General features: G+C 39.0%; 1 protein-coding gene across 1 annotated transcript in view; it reads left to right on the top strand.

Moving 5' to 3' along the window:
* Positions 1-17312, top strand: part of pcdh11 (protocadherin 11) — a gene marked incomplete at both ends in the record, with an annotated part of 109586 nt that overhangs the window by 55276 nt on the left and 36998 nt on the right. Inside the window, 2 exons of the mRNA XM_083686690.1 lie at positions 9951-9986; positions 15040-15238. Coding sequence (XP_083542816.1) covers positions 9951-9986; positions 15040-15238 — 235 coding nt within the window. The remainder of the gene's footprint in view (positions 1-9950; positions 9987-15039; positions 15239-17312) is intronic.

Here is a 17312-nt window from a genome sequence, read left to right on the forward strand (position 1 = left end):
GATGCACCTGAGCTCAATTCCGAGTGTCATAGCAGGGGGTGTGAATACTTATGCAAGTGTGATATTTCAGTTTTTTTGTATGTAGGGCAGACGTGTGTCCACAGAGTGGGGATATGACGGTGAGATTGACTCAAGACTGATCAATGTTTCACTAGGACGTTATCCCTGTGTATGCTCAATGGTTGACAATTACCGTACAGCTTGGAAGTCGATGAATGCCACTGTGAATATCAACAAATAGATATTCATAGAATAAGAACATTTTCATCCAAGGACACAGTTTTTCGGTGAGCGAATACACACATTCTGTACGTCATCAAGCATATGGTCATATGTTTCCCCGCATGGCTCTACCATTCGTTAGTGTTGCTTGACAAAATATCAATGAGGTAGGCTATGGTTTGACTAGCACTAAAAGAAAAGTTTAGTTTAATTTTTCTTTTTTTTTATATTGAGTGCTTTGAATGTTTATCTTACTGATAGCCTTAATAGTAGTCTCAGTGATGTTCTAGATCTTTCAGTGATGTTCTAGTGCTTTCATGACTTACACTTTTCTTCCTGTATTTCGTTTTTTTTATGCTTAGTTGTCCTTCTTGAACAATCAGTCCTATTGCGTTTTATACTGTCTATTACTTCATGTTTTATTGCCATTTTATTGAAAGATATAAACACCTGACCTTGCCTCTGTCGTGTGTTTTTACGAGTTCTACCTTCACCACTTCTACCAAGGTAGTGAGCAAAGAAAAATGCAAAAAGGGGAAATAAAATGCAGCAGAAAGTAGTCCTCATTTGTAATATTAAAAGCCTACTGACAGGTACACTATCTTTCACTTAACAGTAGATGTACCACTTGGCCCATTTAAAAATTACTTATGAGGTGTGAAGTTTAAAAATGTTTGTGAGGCTGAAGATGTATGGATGCGACTGTGTTAATTAGTCTGACTGTGCCTCCTATGAGTTTAGTTAGGAAAACTTTGCGTACAAATGACAGTCCGCCTTATGCCTGCAAAATAACTTTTTCTTTGTTCTTAATCAGTCACGACAATGAATTGCTATTATGCTCTCGGAGCTAGTGATAGGGCAATGTTTCAAAGCATTTTGGTGGTTAGTTAATATTTCAGAGGAGCATAAATGGAATTTTAGGTTCCTGTCCTCCTGTACTGCAGCCATCTCCCTGCCAGTAGGAAAGAACGTGGTAGATGTTTTTAACTAACTATAGGCATGCTACTGTTACGTTGGTGTACTGTCATGGCCATGTTATGGCAACCCACTATATAGAAGTGAGATATATTGTATGTCCTCGCCCCACAGTATTCCGTATACAGTAACCTTCAAACTGATTTTTTTAAAGACTGAAGGAGAGACCGAGCTTTCCGTTTAGTGTTAACTATTCACAAGGTAGTCTCTCTGGGTGTGATGTGTAATATGGATGACGATGCAGCGCCACACGGTTGATGGCGACTATATTTTGACACCCATGAGGGATTTTTGAGTTATGTCAGCCGTATGGCTTCCAAAACTATGCTTAAAGTTGAGGCAAATGAAACCCTCAGTCTTCTGGCGGTATTCACAAATGCCCTGAAAGTCATTAATCAGTGTCATCATTGCGTGTCTCGTTGGCCAGGAGAAGCTGGCAGTGACAGTGATAAGTGATCCGCTCTTGCCGTAACATAAGGCCCAATACAGTAGCTGCCTCACATCAGAGTCAACGGACAATGCCTCTGCCACTCTCCATGAAGGAAAGTGTCAAGCATTTCAATGGGAGAGAGATCAAACGCATTAACAATTCATATGTCACTGTGAAATCTTGATAAACTAACACCAAAGGTTGACACTACAATAGGATTCTCTTCCCTCTCTCCGATACCTTTTCCTCCCTGACATATTTACAATACAGGAAAAAAAAGAAAAGAAAAAAGCAATGGTATTGTGAATGACCTTTCGCTGATTTTAGCTGCATTTTTTTCTCCTTGAGACACCATGAAATCTTGCATTTACATAGTGGTGGAGATCAATGTAGTACATGGAGCCTTATTCAGAACAGCTCCTTGCAAATGTCTGGAGCCAAGGTGATCAGACACAGAGTGACGTGTGTGTAAAAGCCAGTCAGTTGCTCACCTGTAGTCTACCTCTGAGAGCATTTTGTTGCATATCATCAACTCTTTAGCTACATGCTTCTCCTTCAACCTTCTTTGACTTTTCAGAAGCACTGTATGAAGTTATTTTCTCAGTTGTAAGTCATGCTGTTTGATGTCATTTGAAATGTGGAAAAAAAGAGGAATCACTTTTTTTGAAGGAAAAAACCTGTATGGTAATATGTTAATTTCATCTTCATCTATTAGATCACATCAATGATTTCTGAAAGAGATGATTATTAAGTTACAGTAGATGTCGATTTATGATGGAGAATGTCCTTCAGTTGCGCTTGATTTCAAGGGACAGCTTGACAAAACTCACTTTGAATTTTGTTGAAAGCATGCCTAATTAAATTTTGATACACAATTAAATCAAGCAATAAATCAGTTCAGCTCCCACTGCAACTGACAATTCAACACTCCCGAGCACCACAAGCCAATTATGATGAAGTTATTATCTGAGTCGATGGGATGGCTTTGAATGGCTCCTTTTGAGGCGCTTAGAGTCCTTCTAGAATGTGCTCAACCTTGAGAAAAGGACATCCCCAATCGAAGAGAAACCGAAGATATACATGTTTAGCCTTTATTCCGTATATGCCTCTACTATAATGTTTTATCCGGGTTAATAGTCATAGCCAGTGTTGAAGAGGAGGTGCATGATTGACTTTGTCATTGATTAAGGGCATTATCATTATCCTGATCTCTCATGCCATATTGATTAGCCCATCTGTGACGGATGTGGTGGCTCGCATATTTTCTTGTATTACAACTTTACATGTATTCTGATATTCTTATCCTGTCATGTAACATCTATACATTTAAACCCTCTCCCATGCTACTTATTTGATAACTTTGCTATAATAGAATATTAATTATATACAGTATCTATAAGCTAATGATTATATTTCTTAATGTAATTTACATTATACTACCTTTTCAACAGCCAGGTCCCCTCCCTGTACTCAATATGAACATTTGTCAATGTAAATGAATGTTTAGCAAGATGTTAATTCCACTACTACATTAAGTATATTTCAGTTTTAAGAAGTTCGTCCAGAATCCTTTGAGCCAAACACTAAAAACATAGAATTTGACGTGAGGATAAGAGAAAGGATGACATAAGTTAATTCATTAAAGAATCATGCCAGTTTCATAAATACATGAAAAACACACAACTGCTACACTCCCTTAGCAACACACCAGATCTAACCGGCATGAGTTTCGTAAATGAATCCTCTGCTACTATTATGGGAGTAGCCTCCTTCTGCATAATTTGATGAGCAAAGAGAACATTGATGAACTTTTTTAATTATTATGCCACTTGGGAGTTTGACACTGCGTGCTCAGGGATCCACATCACCAAGCTATTCTGTGCTCCCCCCCCCCCCCCCCCTTTTTTTTTTTTTTTAATTCACCCAATTTGTCGGTCCAAATGAAACAGCAAAAGGTTAGAGTGTGGAGTAATTAACAGCAGCGAGCCTAATGAAATCAGGAGGGGCTGGTATACTGGGAGGATCAATACCAGTCTCTGAGTGCTGGGCAAGAGGGGATTGTTCAGGGTAACACACACCACTTAATAATAATAAGCTGATGAAAAGGCAACATGTCCACTTGTAAATCAAAATTGGTTTGAACATGCCGGTGACATTATTGCTTGGTGTAATTGTATTAAGGGAAACTTCCCCCCCCTACTCAGGAAGTTTAGGCTCCCACTTAAGGGTTCACACTTCATTCTTTAGTGTGGAGCAGTTTCTCTCTATTGCATGCCAATAACTATGTCAATAAGCTGTGAGGAAGAAAACACTTGTTCCTTACACTTGAGTATTGACGACTTGGCCGTTTTCAATGAATAGATGTTTGTTTGAAACGTACCAATTACCCAGCCTATAAAAGTTAGGTGTGTGTGTGTGTGTGCGCGCCACATCGCGGTCTGAGAGAGCTGTCGTGTACTATATTTCAAATTGATGAATACAGGAAAACTAAACCCGTCTCCCGGGGTAACCACTTGATAGCAGGTCACATGGTCTCTCCACCTTCACTTAACAGCAGCAGCAGGGGTCCATGGCCCTCATGACATTTTTGGAATGCTGAGCAGCCATGACAGGTTGTGCTTGACCATCATTTCCACCGAATTCACACTATGAACCTAGTTGACTACTGCACTAGACACCAGAGAGCCCAAAGTCATGACTGAAGTGAAATGATCGGATTGCTTTGGCACGGGAAAGACAGATGCTCTGTTTCTTCCAGTATTCAAAGGTATTTACACTGTGAAATAAACTATGAAGTGGACCTAGACTGTTGAGACAGGAGCAGCACATCTCATTAGTGTTAAACCATTAAGAGCACAAGGCCCCTGGAGAAAAGGATTTAAGCGTGTGAGTGTAACTAGAAGTTATCACATCATGCAGGCGAAATATAAAAAAATAAAAAATAAATGTGGGTTCAAATTTAGCCATTCCAAGCAGACAGTGAATCAGTGACAGTGTAGCCCTGCCACGTGTGTGGACAAAGGTTCTCTTTGCCATAGGAGGATGCCGTGGAAGTTGAACAGTTGAAGGGTACGATAATACTGACTGTCCCCTGAGACCCGAGAAGCCACCATCGATGTTTCTCACTCACAGCAAACATGTTGAGGGGTCCTCTGACCCCTGCAAGGACAGAGACAACAGAGGTGTGGTTGTGAAGTGTACACAGAGTATACCGCAACAAAATTGACAACCACACACTGTAGGCAGCTGCAAGGATTTACAAACACACTATTGATATATAATATATGCCATTTTGCTGACGCTTTTATCCAAAGCGACTTACATTGCAGTGAGTGAATACATTTCAGTATATATGATCCCAGTGGGAATCAAACCCACAGCCTAAGCATTGTTAGCGCCATGCTCTACCAACTGAGCCACAGAGGACCACATTGAAAAGCACAGTGTGTGGATTTTGAGTATGAGTTTGTCTTTTAGTTTTCAAAGCTAGAGCTTTCCTTTAAAGTAGGGCTGCCAGTCGGTTTACCGTAGGTGGTCAGATTTTTGAAAGATTTCTTTAAAAAGTAGAGCTCAATCAATGAGTGGGGGAGTCAATAGGGTACTTAACAGGTAGTAATATAACATATGCCATTTAGCTGATGCTTTTATCCAAAGCTACTTACATTGCAGTGAGTGTATACATTTGTCAGTGTATATGGTGCCAGCGGGAATCAAACCCCCAACATAAGCATTGTTAGCGTCATGCTCTACCAACTGAGCCACAGAGGACCAGGTAGTTAGTTAACAATAAATTGATGGCCTCCAAATCAAATGTGAGAATTTCCAATTCCCACTGATTAAGACAAAAGATTGCCGATGGTACAGTATGACACTGTTTACTTGGCTGCATGTTACTCATTCTAGCTGTAATCTCTTGTCCTTGCTCTGATATACAATGCCCTCCAAGTATTTGGACAGTGAAGCATTTGTTCTTGTGTGTCTCTTTACTCCAAAATGTTGGATTTGAAATAAAAAAAATAATAATATGAGGTGAAAGTACAAACTGTTAGCTTTTATTTTATGTTAATTATATAAATATTGGTTTCACCGTATTTCAGGGCACCAAAAGTATTTGGACAGATTCATATTATATCCAAATTAAGCACTCATGTTTAGTATTTGGTCACATATCCTTTCATGCAATAACTGCCTGAAGTCTGTGACCCATTGAACCCACATGCTGGCTATCGTGTCTGCTCATGCTCAGCCAGGCCTGTACTGCAGCCATCTTCAGCTGTTTTGAGGTCTGTTTGCCTTAAATCCCATCTTTAAAAACTGGAGATTGACATGGCCAGTCAATAACTTTTCACTTTTTGGCCCTGAAAAGTTCCCTAAATGCTATGGCAGTATGTTTGGGGTTATTGTCTTGCAGTATGATGAAGCACCGTCCAATAAGTTTGAAGGCATTTGCTTGTACTTGAGCAGATGGATGCTTCTGCACACTTCATCATTAATATCAGCAGTTCCAGTGGAAGCCATACACGCCCAAGCCATAACACCTTCTCCACCATGTTTCACAGATGAGGTGGTATGTTGTGGATCTTGGGCAGTTCCTTTTTTTCTCCACACATTCCTTTTCCCATCACTCTGGTACATGTTAATCTTATTCTCATCTGTCCACAAGACTCCAAAACTCTGCAGGCTCTTTATGTACTTTTTACGGGAACATGCCCATCCTGTTTTTGAGGCTAACTAGTGGTTTGTACCTTGAAGAATCTTGTAAAGCCTAGAATCAAGACTAGACATTGATAGCTCTCTTATGCCTGCATAAATGATGCGACAGAACACACATGATGAATCAGAAACACCCAGCAAGCCAATAGTCCAAATACATTTGGAAAAGGGGCGACAATATTAAAGCTGTTGTTGTTTCTAAATAGTGAAACCAATATTTTATACAAATACCCTCAAACTTTACAAACTTTACAAACTTTACTTTAACCTCATATTAATTGTTTGATTTAAGAGCCAAAAGAAGAAAAGCATGTTCACTGTCCAAACGCTTACAGAGGGGTTAGGGTTAGGGTTAGAGTTATTTGTACACGGAGGGCACTGTGTCGAAATCATAATATGTTAACTAAAGTATTAGTTAATTAATCCGTTATCTTAATCAATTAATCTGTACAGCCCTACTTTAAAGATGCATAGCTTGGAAATTAAACAAGGTATAGGGTGAATATCAAACACCTTGGCTTACTGTACTATATAATTCATATATTGCCCTGTCATTCTCAAACTAGTATGTACAAGTGTGAATATGAGTATGCAAATGCTTGATCAAATTCAGTTAAAAGATTGCTTAATAAAACATATTTCACTATCTATGTTTTTACACTATTATGTGGCAAAGGCATTGTTGCACAACAACAGGTTATTTAGATCTAAGGGGGCTGGGGGATCTTAAATTACATGGTTATGCGTGTATATATATATTTCCACACAGAAAATACACTCAGGGGAAAGAGACGGTAGCCACTTGTCTGCAACCTCCTACAGTACAATCTTACATTTTTGCCTTTCATGTTCACACTTGTAAAGTATTACTCTATTCTATTCAATATGCATAAGTTCTACAGGTTTCAGCAATGTCAAACCTAATTGTTTGTATGTATTTTTTTCTTGACGCTGTGTTAAAGTGGAGGCAGAATTCCATGTACCTCTCAGTTATAACCACATATTTATTCATTTAGAGCAAAAGACAGTCTCTCAAGGTTGGAATAAATTGGGATCTACTGTAGAGACAGTGCACAATAAGCTCTGGTGTTTTTAATCAATTATTTATCCAATATTTGAATGATTAGAAAGCTCTGAATGATCAAAGCCTTAGTTCGAGCCCTACTGCCTTTGCTCGCTAAGACACCCTATCCGCTTTGATGTGGTTCGCCAACAAATGCACTTATCTCCACATATCTCTCACAGGCATGCATGTGGGTGCTTTGAAACCACTGGTCTGGAGAGGCGTATATATCTAGAGAGAAGAGGGTCAGTGACCCATTCATACCGAGATACATCACACATTAATGGTTGCCTGCAATCTGCACTAAGGCAATACAGGTCACATTTTGAAGCACTTTCTCTCTGAACTTTTCTTGAATTGTCATATATTTAATCGGTTTATAACATGAGATGTTTATGCTGTGAAATGTTGAATAATACATACAATTGTAGTGAAGTCATTGTCTGATAGCTGCATCAAGTCTAGTTGCCTTGAAACATTGGAATGTAACTTTTCTCAAACAAGACTGACCAGTATTAAACTTTCTGTGATGCAAAAGTCACACTTTTTAACCTTTTGTTCATAATTAATTAATGATGTTGTATAATGTTGTAGAAAAGAGTTAAAGACCCCCTCCAGTCAAAATACTTTCCAATTTTAAGATGAAAATCCTTATTTTAAGTATGTACAATGATGTACAACCATTTTGTGCCAAAATGAGCAATTCTGGATATATAATAGAGATATTTAGTGAAAATCCTTTAAAACTGGTTGTTTTTGGTCATAATGGCAAGCTACTGTAATACCAAGCTGGTTAGTACCAGCTTGCAAGCTAACCTTGGCGGGAGCCCGCAACTTGTAAGCTAAAACATGTTCTGACCACTATATAGCTAATGTTAGAGAGAATTGGCTTAGTAAATTCATCTTATATTTTAGACTTTTCATCTGGACAAGTCTGGACAAGAATTGTTCGTTAATTTGTTGATTACATTACTCTTCTCTGCCTCAAGATGGATTGTCACTTGGCTCTGTTTGCCTTCATTAACAAACCTAATCATTCAACCCCAATAATTTTAAAGTAATTCTACTGCAAGAGTCCTTTAATTATTTCCCCAGCCTCTGATGCTATCCTTCAAAAGGGTGTGTGAGATGTCTACAGTATGTGGTGAGAAAATAGCTTATTGACTGCCTTCTCTCCTAGCCACACAAACCTTAATAGTGTTCTATGAGTGTTAAAGCAAAATACACACATTGCGGTATTTATAACTGATTTGAAGACCAGGTTTAAGATGTTTTGAAAGCAATTCTGAGCTACATTAAACCTTAATACATATGGCTACTTTTATTGAACTTGACTAATGGCTTCTCAACTTTGGGCCACAGATTTAGACAGTTTGCATGCTTCCAACATCGCCTGCCCATTGTTTTTTTATCAACATCATCCAATATGTTATCGACAATATGGATCCCAAAGGATTATGGCTATTGCTACATTGTAGCATTTCTCCCTGCAGAAAAGGTTAGGTTTTATAGGTTCAGCATCCCTCAGTGAGCAAGTGTGATTGGTTTACTACTGTATATTTGTTGATATGCACTTGCTTCCTGTACATCAGTGGTTCCAAAACTTTTAACAGTCATGTACCCCCTGTCGCTTATTTTGTAGCCTAATTGATATTCTATGAACATTATCCCTTACATATTAGACATTGTGATAATATTATTCTGTTGGACAGGGTGCATGCATTTATTTTTGGTACTGAGACTGCAGTCGGCTGCACCCTAGATCGTACCCCCTAGATTGATCCACGTACCCCCGGGGGTATGCGTACCCCACTTTGACAATAGTGGCTGTACATCATTTCATCTCAGCAGTCCTCTCTGCTTCTTCCCATCAATGTTGCTTCTTACCCGCAGATTTCCTTTTTTCTTTGCAAATCAAGTCATGTAGTCTGATTATTATACGCAGTACAAAGAAAACAACATTGGTGATTAAAAATTAAATACTGTTATCCTCTCTGAGCTATTATCTAGTCCCCTGGGAGAGGATGCTATTTTGCAGCCTTGCGGGCGTCTTTTGTTCCCAATTTAGAGGCTTGTCATTGTTTATTGTTAGTTTTTGATGTTTCATTTGATATTCTGTGCTCTTTCTCAGACATGCAGACCTCTTTATCAGGGTGTCAGATATTGCTTCTGTTGTCATAATGCCATGTTTGCGTCGAGCATTCGTTTCTGGTGAGGTTGTATTATAGCACTACGACTGTCAGAGTGCCAACTTGGTTCTGTAATTTGATGTAAAACCTTTCCTCCCACTTATAAATCGATATGTTTTCAGAGGAATTCCACCTAAAGAAGGAGACAAAACTGAACTGAATTGTGAACTTTGACTTGATATCATAAACATGTATCTTTAAGCTTCCAGCACTCACAAAACAGCAAGAACATTTAACATATGTTCCATGAATATCACCTGCCGATCCGAACATAAAAACTGAACTATAGCTACAATAGGATTTCAGAAGTACTGTTATTATAAAGAGCATGCAATAACTTCCCCATATGTCATTTCAGGAGGTCTGTCAACTCAGCAAGATAACCTCAGCAAATGTAAGTTATACACTACTGGCATTTCTCATCCGTTTCCTTCACTCCATATGTAATCCATGTATTGTATATCCATGCTTAAGTAAATACCTAACGAATGAACCATTACATTTCTACATTGTAGCTCCATGCTATGTTTTGGGTGAATGACCCTACATGTCTTATCTCCACTTGTCATCTTAACTTTGTAATTGAGACTATTAATATATATATATTTTTTTTTTTTTAATTTTCAGCACCACACTTAATGAAGTAACTAGAGATATTTAGGTGTTCTCATTGTCTCTTGTCAATGCAAGACAAGTCACCCTAGCAGTCCATTTCTATCAAAAGCCACTCCGATTTGTTATTAAGTATTTTGGGATGCTGTTTTTTTCTCTTTTCTTATTTCTCAAGGTAGGCTTTAAAGTGTCAGATGTGCCTTGTCTCATCTAGATACATCTTTAATTGTCATGAAAGGACATCCTCTCAAGAGCTGTATATCATATCAAAGCATAGGTCTATTTCATCACTTCAACTGGAAGAGATTTGCTCTCTCTGTAGGTTGTTCATGTTGTAGTTCTAATTTCAAGTTTTTGTAAGATGCAGTGATGTGGAAACAACCATCTTTCAAATACTCTCAGCAGCCCCACGTTTGATGGCATTACTCTACCTGACTCGCTCCCTGTGGCACAAAAGACGCAGCAGCACACTTTTTTTTTTCTGTCTTTCAAGAGGCTAGACCTCACACAAGCAAATGAAATTCTATTGCGACACCTGACCTTTCACACCTTCCGTTACCTTTCATCTTACAATGACAATTTTCTTTGGCCACATATTGTGTGTTATTCATGACCTCACAGTTCAGCTCATAGAAATGTGTTCTGTATAGAGGGTCAGGACATTATGTCTGTATTTGAGTGATTTTAGTGAAAGTAATGAAGAGCTACAATAATGACTACCTACCCTTCTGAGGTAAAATCGGACTCATGCTGAAGGACTGCGTATGAAAAGTGATGTAACACACAATATTCAATAAGGTCATTTGTGCTTTCACTCTTCATCTTGCTTATGGAGTACAGGTCACTCAGGGCAGGACATATACTGGAAGCCTTACAACAGAGCAGGTTTGCAGAACAATCTGCAACGATGGATGTTGATGTCTACAACACTTTTTACAATAGTGTCATGGTTTGATTTACCATCACACAATTCAATGGCGTTCTTCTGCTTAAGATCACCCTTGTTTGGAAATGCAGCGGTTTTAGACATATTTCTCAGCTAGAAATGCATTGCTCAACAATTCCTTTATCTTGAATGTGCTCTATGTTGGAGAATTCAAAAGATTCAGAAATGACATTTTTCACTGAATAGATCTACGCTATTCCTTCAACTAGAACTTATCATGAAAAGGAATTACTAGATAACTCATCCCTTCTTTTACTTTTGCTATATAAACATATATATATATATATATATATATATATATATATATATATATATATATATATATATATATATATATATATATATATATATATTATTATATATATTTTATAATATATATATATATATAGTACCAAAATATATATAGTCAAAAGTTTGGACACACCTTCTCATTCAATGGTTTTCATTATTTGTTATTATTTTCTACATTGTAGATTAATATTGAAGACATCAAAACTATGAAGGAACACATATGGAATTATGTAGTAAACAAAAAAGTGTTAAACAAACCAGAATATGTTTTCGATTAGAAGTAGCCACCTTTTGCTTTGATGACAGCTTTGCACACTCTTGGCAAGGTGTGTCCAAACTTTTGACTGGTACTGTATATATATATATATTTATGCCAGTATATGATCATCTGCATCCTGTCCTTGTGTATTATGTTACTTCATATCTGACATTGCTGTAGAACATCATGATATGGGAGACATTTAGGATATCATTTCAAATTATATGAAAAGAAACCCATTCTTTTCACAGACAACCGATGACAAATCACCATTATGAGAAACTAGATTTCTCCAGGTCTAGGTGAGCCTGCAGGCTGATCTTTATCTGAAATGGCAGAACAAATCTCCTCCGATCCACTCCAAAGTGGTCCCTGTTTATCACTCAAAGTGGGTGATTGGCAGCCTGTGGTTATCATGCAACATGGCTTCCTCCCTAAGTTTCTCATGCTAAGTTGTCATTGTTGCTGTTGTTGCTGCTGTTGCTGTGGTTGTGGTCATTGCTGTTGTTGTTGTCTTTGTTGTTATCGTTGTTTGGGAGAAGCTGCCGTCCAGTAACTCATTGAGCTTGAGTGTGACTTACTCCTGGACAAGGTGGTGGACACTCTACAGTACCGTCCTCCTCTCCATGAAATAGAAAGGACTCCTAATCCTCTGTCACCCATGAATCCAGCCCCATCTGCACATTGTCTGGGTCGCTCCCAGAGAGAGGAGCTTTGGATAGGGCTGGCTTGCTATAGAACTTGGCTGCTTTCTCCTCTTTTTATCTCCAAGCACATACTTTTTCAAGGCAGTGTTTTATCTGGTAGGACAGGCTTTGTTTGGTCTCCATATCTTTTACAGCAGCTTGTGTGTGCTTTATGGATTTCTGGCATGTTATTTGAATAAGTGATAGTGCTTTACAAAAATACACACCTTGACGACTAGTGTATTTTGTTGTTGTGTTTGTATTATTTTCAACACTAACCGTTACTAATTACTAAATATTAATTACAAAAAAAAAGCAAAACATCTGTACACTACCGTTTAAATGAAAGCACCTCACACAGACACACACACCAGATCTGAATGAGATTGAATTATGTTATTTTACACCTCCACCCAGTCTTGATTGTCACAGACAGCTGTTTGTTTGAATACATTGTTGCTGTCATTGCTGTCATTCGAGCCTCAAATAAATTATCAGCATGTGGCAGGGACGTATGCTTTTTGTGAAGCTGCCAACCTCCCGTAAAGGCGTCACTTCCTTCATGGCGACTTGACATTGCCCTAGCTCACATCCTGACTAATGTGTGAGATATCTTCAGAGGCTGTGTGCATCAAGATCATTGCATTTTTTGTTTCTCTGTTGAATAAGCCGCCTGGGCATGGCATGCTACGAAAGACCAAGCAATCGGTTCTGCTTGATCTTATCACACCGTGTAAATAACCTTGAGTGAAAACTTCTGCCTCTAGATAGAAGTTGTTGAAAGACGGGCATTCCAGACAGACCCGACAAGAAATTTACTTGATGGGGTGATTTAAAAAAGAAAAACAAACCAGGTCTGACTGTTGCTTCAACTTCAAGGTTTTTAGGGAGTGTGGAAAAAAAGTTTACAGCAAAGTTCTCCAACAACATTAAGTTCATCTGTGAGATCAGACAACCACGCACGCACGCACGCACGCACGCACGCACACACGCACATACACACATACATACACCATTTACAATTGTCTTACGAATGATTTAAATGACTTGTCTCTCTTCTTTGGTTGTTATGACATCACAGGAAGACATCTCTCAGTTCTGCTTTCAGGGTGCTAATGGTGAGGATTTAGTTTAGACAATCCTCTGATAGTTCTTAAATGAACTGGTAAGCTCTTTGCAGATCTCTGTTTTTGGCAGTACTCAATCTTCAGTTGTGCCAAGCTTTTTTTTTTTCATCCATTCTCTTTTTCTGTCTTATTCTCTCTCTGCCTTATCAAAGAACAATAAGCGCTTTATCTGTATACCACAGTGTTTGAGGAAAAGTACTTCGCAAAGAAGGATTGACTCCCCTTGAGCATCATGCATCAAGGAGCATCAATGTGTTAATGATGTTTTTATTTCTGAAATTGCTTTTGTTGCTATAGAGATGAAGAGAACCATGATCCTTGTGTGCATCATATTGGCTTATGAAACAATTTTCTCTAATCAGTCTGAATAATAGTTGGAATAAAAACTAACATAATAAGGAAACCGTATGTTTTATCTCCTATGAAATTAAATATGAGAGTAAGCATCATTAGAGGAAATTATTGTAAAGGTGCAGAGTGAAATTGAGATTTTTCCTCGAACTGCCAACTAAGACTAATTTTTAGAGTTGCAAAAGTTTAGTCTCCTTAAAAATCGTATTCTTTTTGAAACTTCTAGGCAGAGCTGCAGAATGCACAGGGATAGGAAGAAATAATTTATGGCTAGAGATTACCCTTTTAATATGGTTCTGGGCTCGATCATCCTATGTTTCTTTCTCATGAAGAATGGATAGCAATTGTCGCTAGACCTGTCTATGGGTGTTTTCTTTTGTAGTTCTAGTACCAAATTGTGTGCCTGAGAAAGGTCACAGCATGATCTTCTACAGCTCTCCAGAGAAATCAAAGAACATATGCCTTTGAGAGTGAACATCTTCACACTCTTATAGTCCTAAGACCTTCCTAATCAAAGTCTCTACCTCCACACACCTCCTCCATTTATCTAAATTGGGCTAGCGGTAAAAGTAGGACATTGTGCAGCCTGGTTTAAAAGATCCATCCATTATCTTAACTCTGGGACGTAACTTTCAATTAAAATGAATCAGATTTGGAAAGTTTGTTATTGAATGGTGTTTCATTACACTTGACCGAGATCTCAATAGACTGCCGTTTTGTGTTACTCCTCACAAGAACATGTATCACTTGATTTGTGTATTTAATTATTTGATTATTTATTTAAGTATGGACTGTACACTGCAATTCAGTTCTTAGCTTAGCTACCAATGTTTTTGAGGAAGAAGACTGTTTATTTGTCCATGCAATCGATTCTCATCAATTGTAGGAATGTGATATGTGCACTCAATGACAACCATATATATAATGTTTAGGTTATACACCCACTTTATGAAGCGGTCCACAGTTGCAATATACAATCCTATATATTTTCCTCAGAGATTGCCATAAAGATGATGGAGCCCTCTTGTTAGACATGCAACAACAACTCATAACATACAGGCAATTAGCCTGAGATCTCCCCAAACCCAAATGCGGTGTCTTCCAAGATGACTGACTTTGACTCTCGCAGCTGATCGCACCCACATTCAACAGATGTATGGGGGTTTGTGTTGCAGAGCCAACGTCGCGTGACGTTCCACCTCCCAGATGGCTCCCAGGAGAGCTGCAGCGACAGCGGCCTTGGGGACCACGAGCCCAGCAGCACTGCCAGTATCGCCCAGCCTCTCCCCCTCGGCTTCCCTCAGGAGGAGTACTACGAGCAGACCTCGCCCAACAGTCGCACAGAGGGTGACGGCAACTCTGACCCCGAATCCAGTAAGTGTTGTTCAATCACTGTCCAGACGGTAATCACATGTTTTCTATTCCGGATTACATTTACATTTACATTTTATGGCATTTAGCAGACGCCTTTATCCAAAGTGAATTACAACAAATACGTTTTGTTTAAGCAAGTGAATCGTCTATCCATCAGTCATCATTAGAAAAGGTATAGGACCAGGGGCCATTGGCAGTCACAATGCTAGAAGGACTTTTTTTTTTTTTTTAACAGGAGCGAAACTTGTACAGGGGGGGTAGTGGGGATGAAGGAAGGGACTGTTAAGATGTAGACGGATTAGGCATAGGAGGATCACACCACCAAACATGCCGATGGTAATGGTGTTATTGCTTTGTTCGATCTTGATATCAAAAAGGCATGTTTCGAGAGTTCAGTGTGTTCTTGTGATAAAAAAAAAGGCCCTATACCATACGTCAGGAAGAATAGAACAGTCACACATATACGGAACTGACTCCATCCTGTGATAACCCTCACCCCATAATCACACAGCAATGAGGTAGACTCTGATCAGCATGGATCTCTGCTCTCTCCCTCTGTCTCTCTCTCTCTCTCTCTCGCTCTCTCGCTCTCTCGCTCTGTCTCTCTGTCCTACACATCAATGATGAATATGAATTACCATTGCATGGCTCTGGTTGTCTGAGGCGACACAATTTACCCCCCCCAGAAAGAAAGACAGAACATGGTAGAAATAGATTGCTTTGCATACACCTACAGATATCCTTTGTGTCTTGGCGATACGTGAGACAGTTGTATCGGCCTCCCTGTATCGCTTTAACAGAGCCTGGGGTGTCAGAGAGAATGTGACTGCATTTGTTAAACATTACAGAGGATGGGTGGCATTGACCATGCCCTGCAATTTACATACACAGTATTTGGGGTCGTTTATATAAGCTGATGTGAGACCAACCAGAAGTTTGTGATTATGGCCTTTCCTGGATATCCCCCCCCCCCTCCCCCCAGCCAATGATCATACTCCCTCGGATGCGTTCTATCAAAATAGTACCATGATAATTGTGATTCATACGTGATTCCTTCACATGTGGACGTGATTGCTCACAATCTGATTCCAATCCAATAATGTAAACATAAACTCAATCTCACAGTGTCATATAACTGCCTGCTCAAGTGGTCTGTCTATTTGTCCTTTGGCAGTGTTAAAAAACATGGAATTGCATGTTAATCTAGACATGCATATGCATGCACTGTATAATCCCCGCATTGGCGCAGACCAAATGCTGGAATGTGATGATTTAAGTGGAATCTATGAACCACAAAGCCCACATAATACTCTAATGTACTGTACCCTTATCTCAGCAAATGTGATTAATGTCAGTATAATATTCACTGCTGTAAAACAGTAAGTGGATATGACCAGGCCCTGGTATAGACCAGGGCAATACAGCATAAGATTTATTTAATCAATGATCAGAATACAGTGAAAGTAAGAAATTATCTTACTTTTCAACAAAGAGTATCGCGATGAATGCAGTTTTTTAAAGCTGTTCTTGGAGTCTCTTTGTGCCTTGACATATGTATGTTCTGCCAAGGAGGAAGTCAAGCGAGTCAGATAATCCCTGACATTGTAGCATCCAGTTCAAAAGGAGAGATGGATCCTCTCTCTGTTGACAGACTCAAAAGATGACTGCATTGGTGGTGCCTTCTAAGATGGATTTGATATGGTTTTATCAATGAGCGGCAGGCTGCTGTGGCAATCTCTTATCTTGTCGTCTCAATTTGTGAAGAAGTTAGAACAAGGGAAAGAGGGGAAAGGGGAAGGGAGAGTGAGAGGGAGAGATATGGGAAGAAGAGAGGTGTTGGGATAGAGCCAGGGAGCAGAAAAGAGGAGGGAAAAGAGATGGAGAACAAAAACACCACCTCTAAAGCGTTGTATTTTGGTGTGGCAAGGTCTTGAATGTCAACTTTCACTGAGTAACTATCTGTGAAAAGGCAGGGGATGTGGCCTTCTTATGACAATGAATTTCTCAACTCCTCTTTAAAACTGCATCTTTATTAGACCACCCGCTCTTGAAATAAAGTTCATATGACATTTAT

The sequence above is a fragment of the Argentina silus genome, assembly GCF_951799395.1.
Source record: "Argentina silus genome assembly, chromosome: 15".
NCBI lineage: Eukaryota > Metazoa > Chordata > Actinopteri > Argentiniformes > Argentinidae > Argentina > Argentina silus.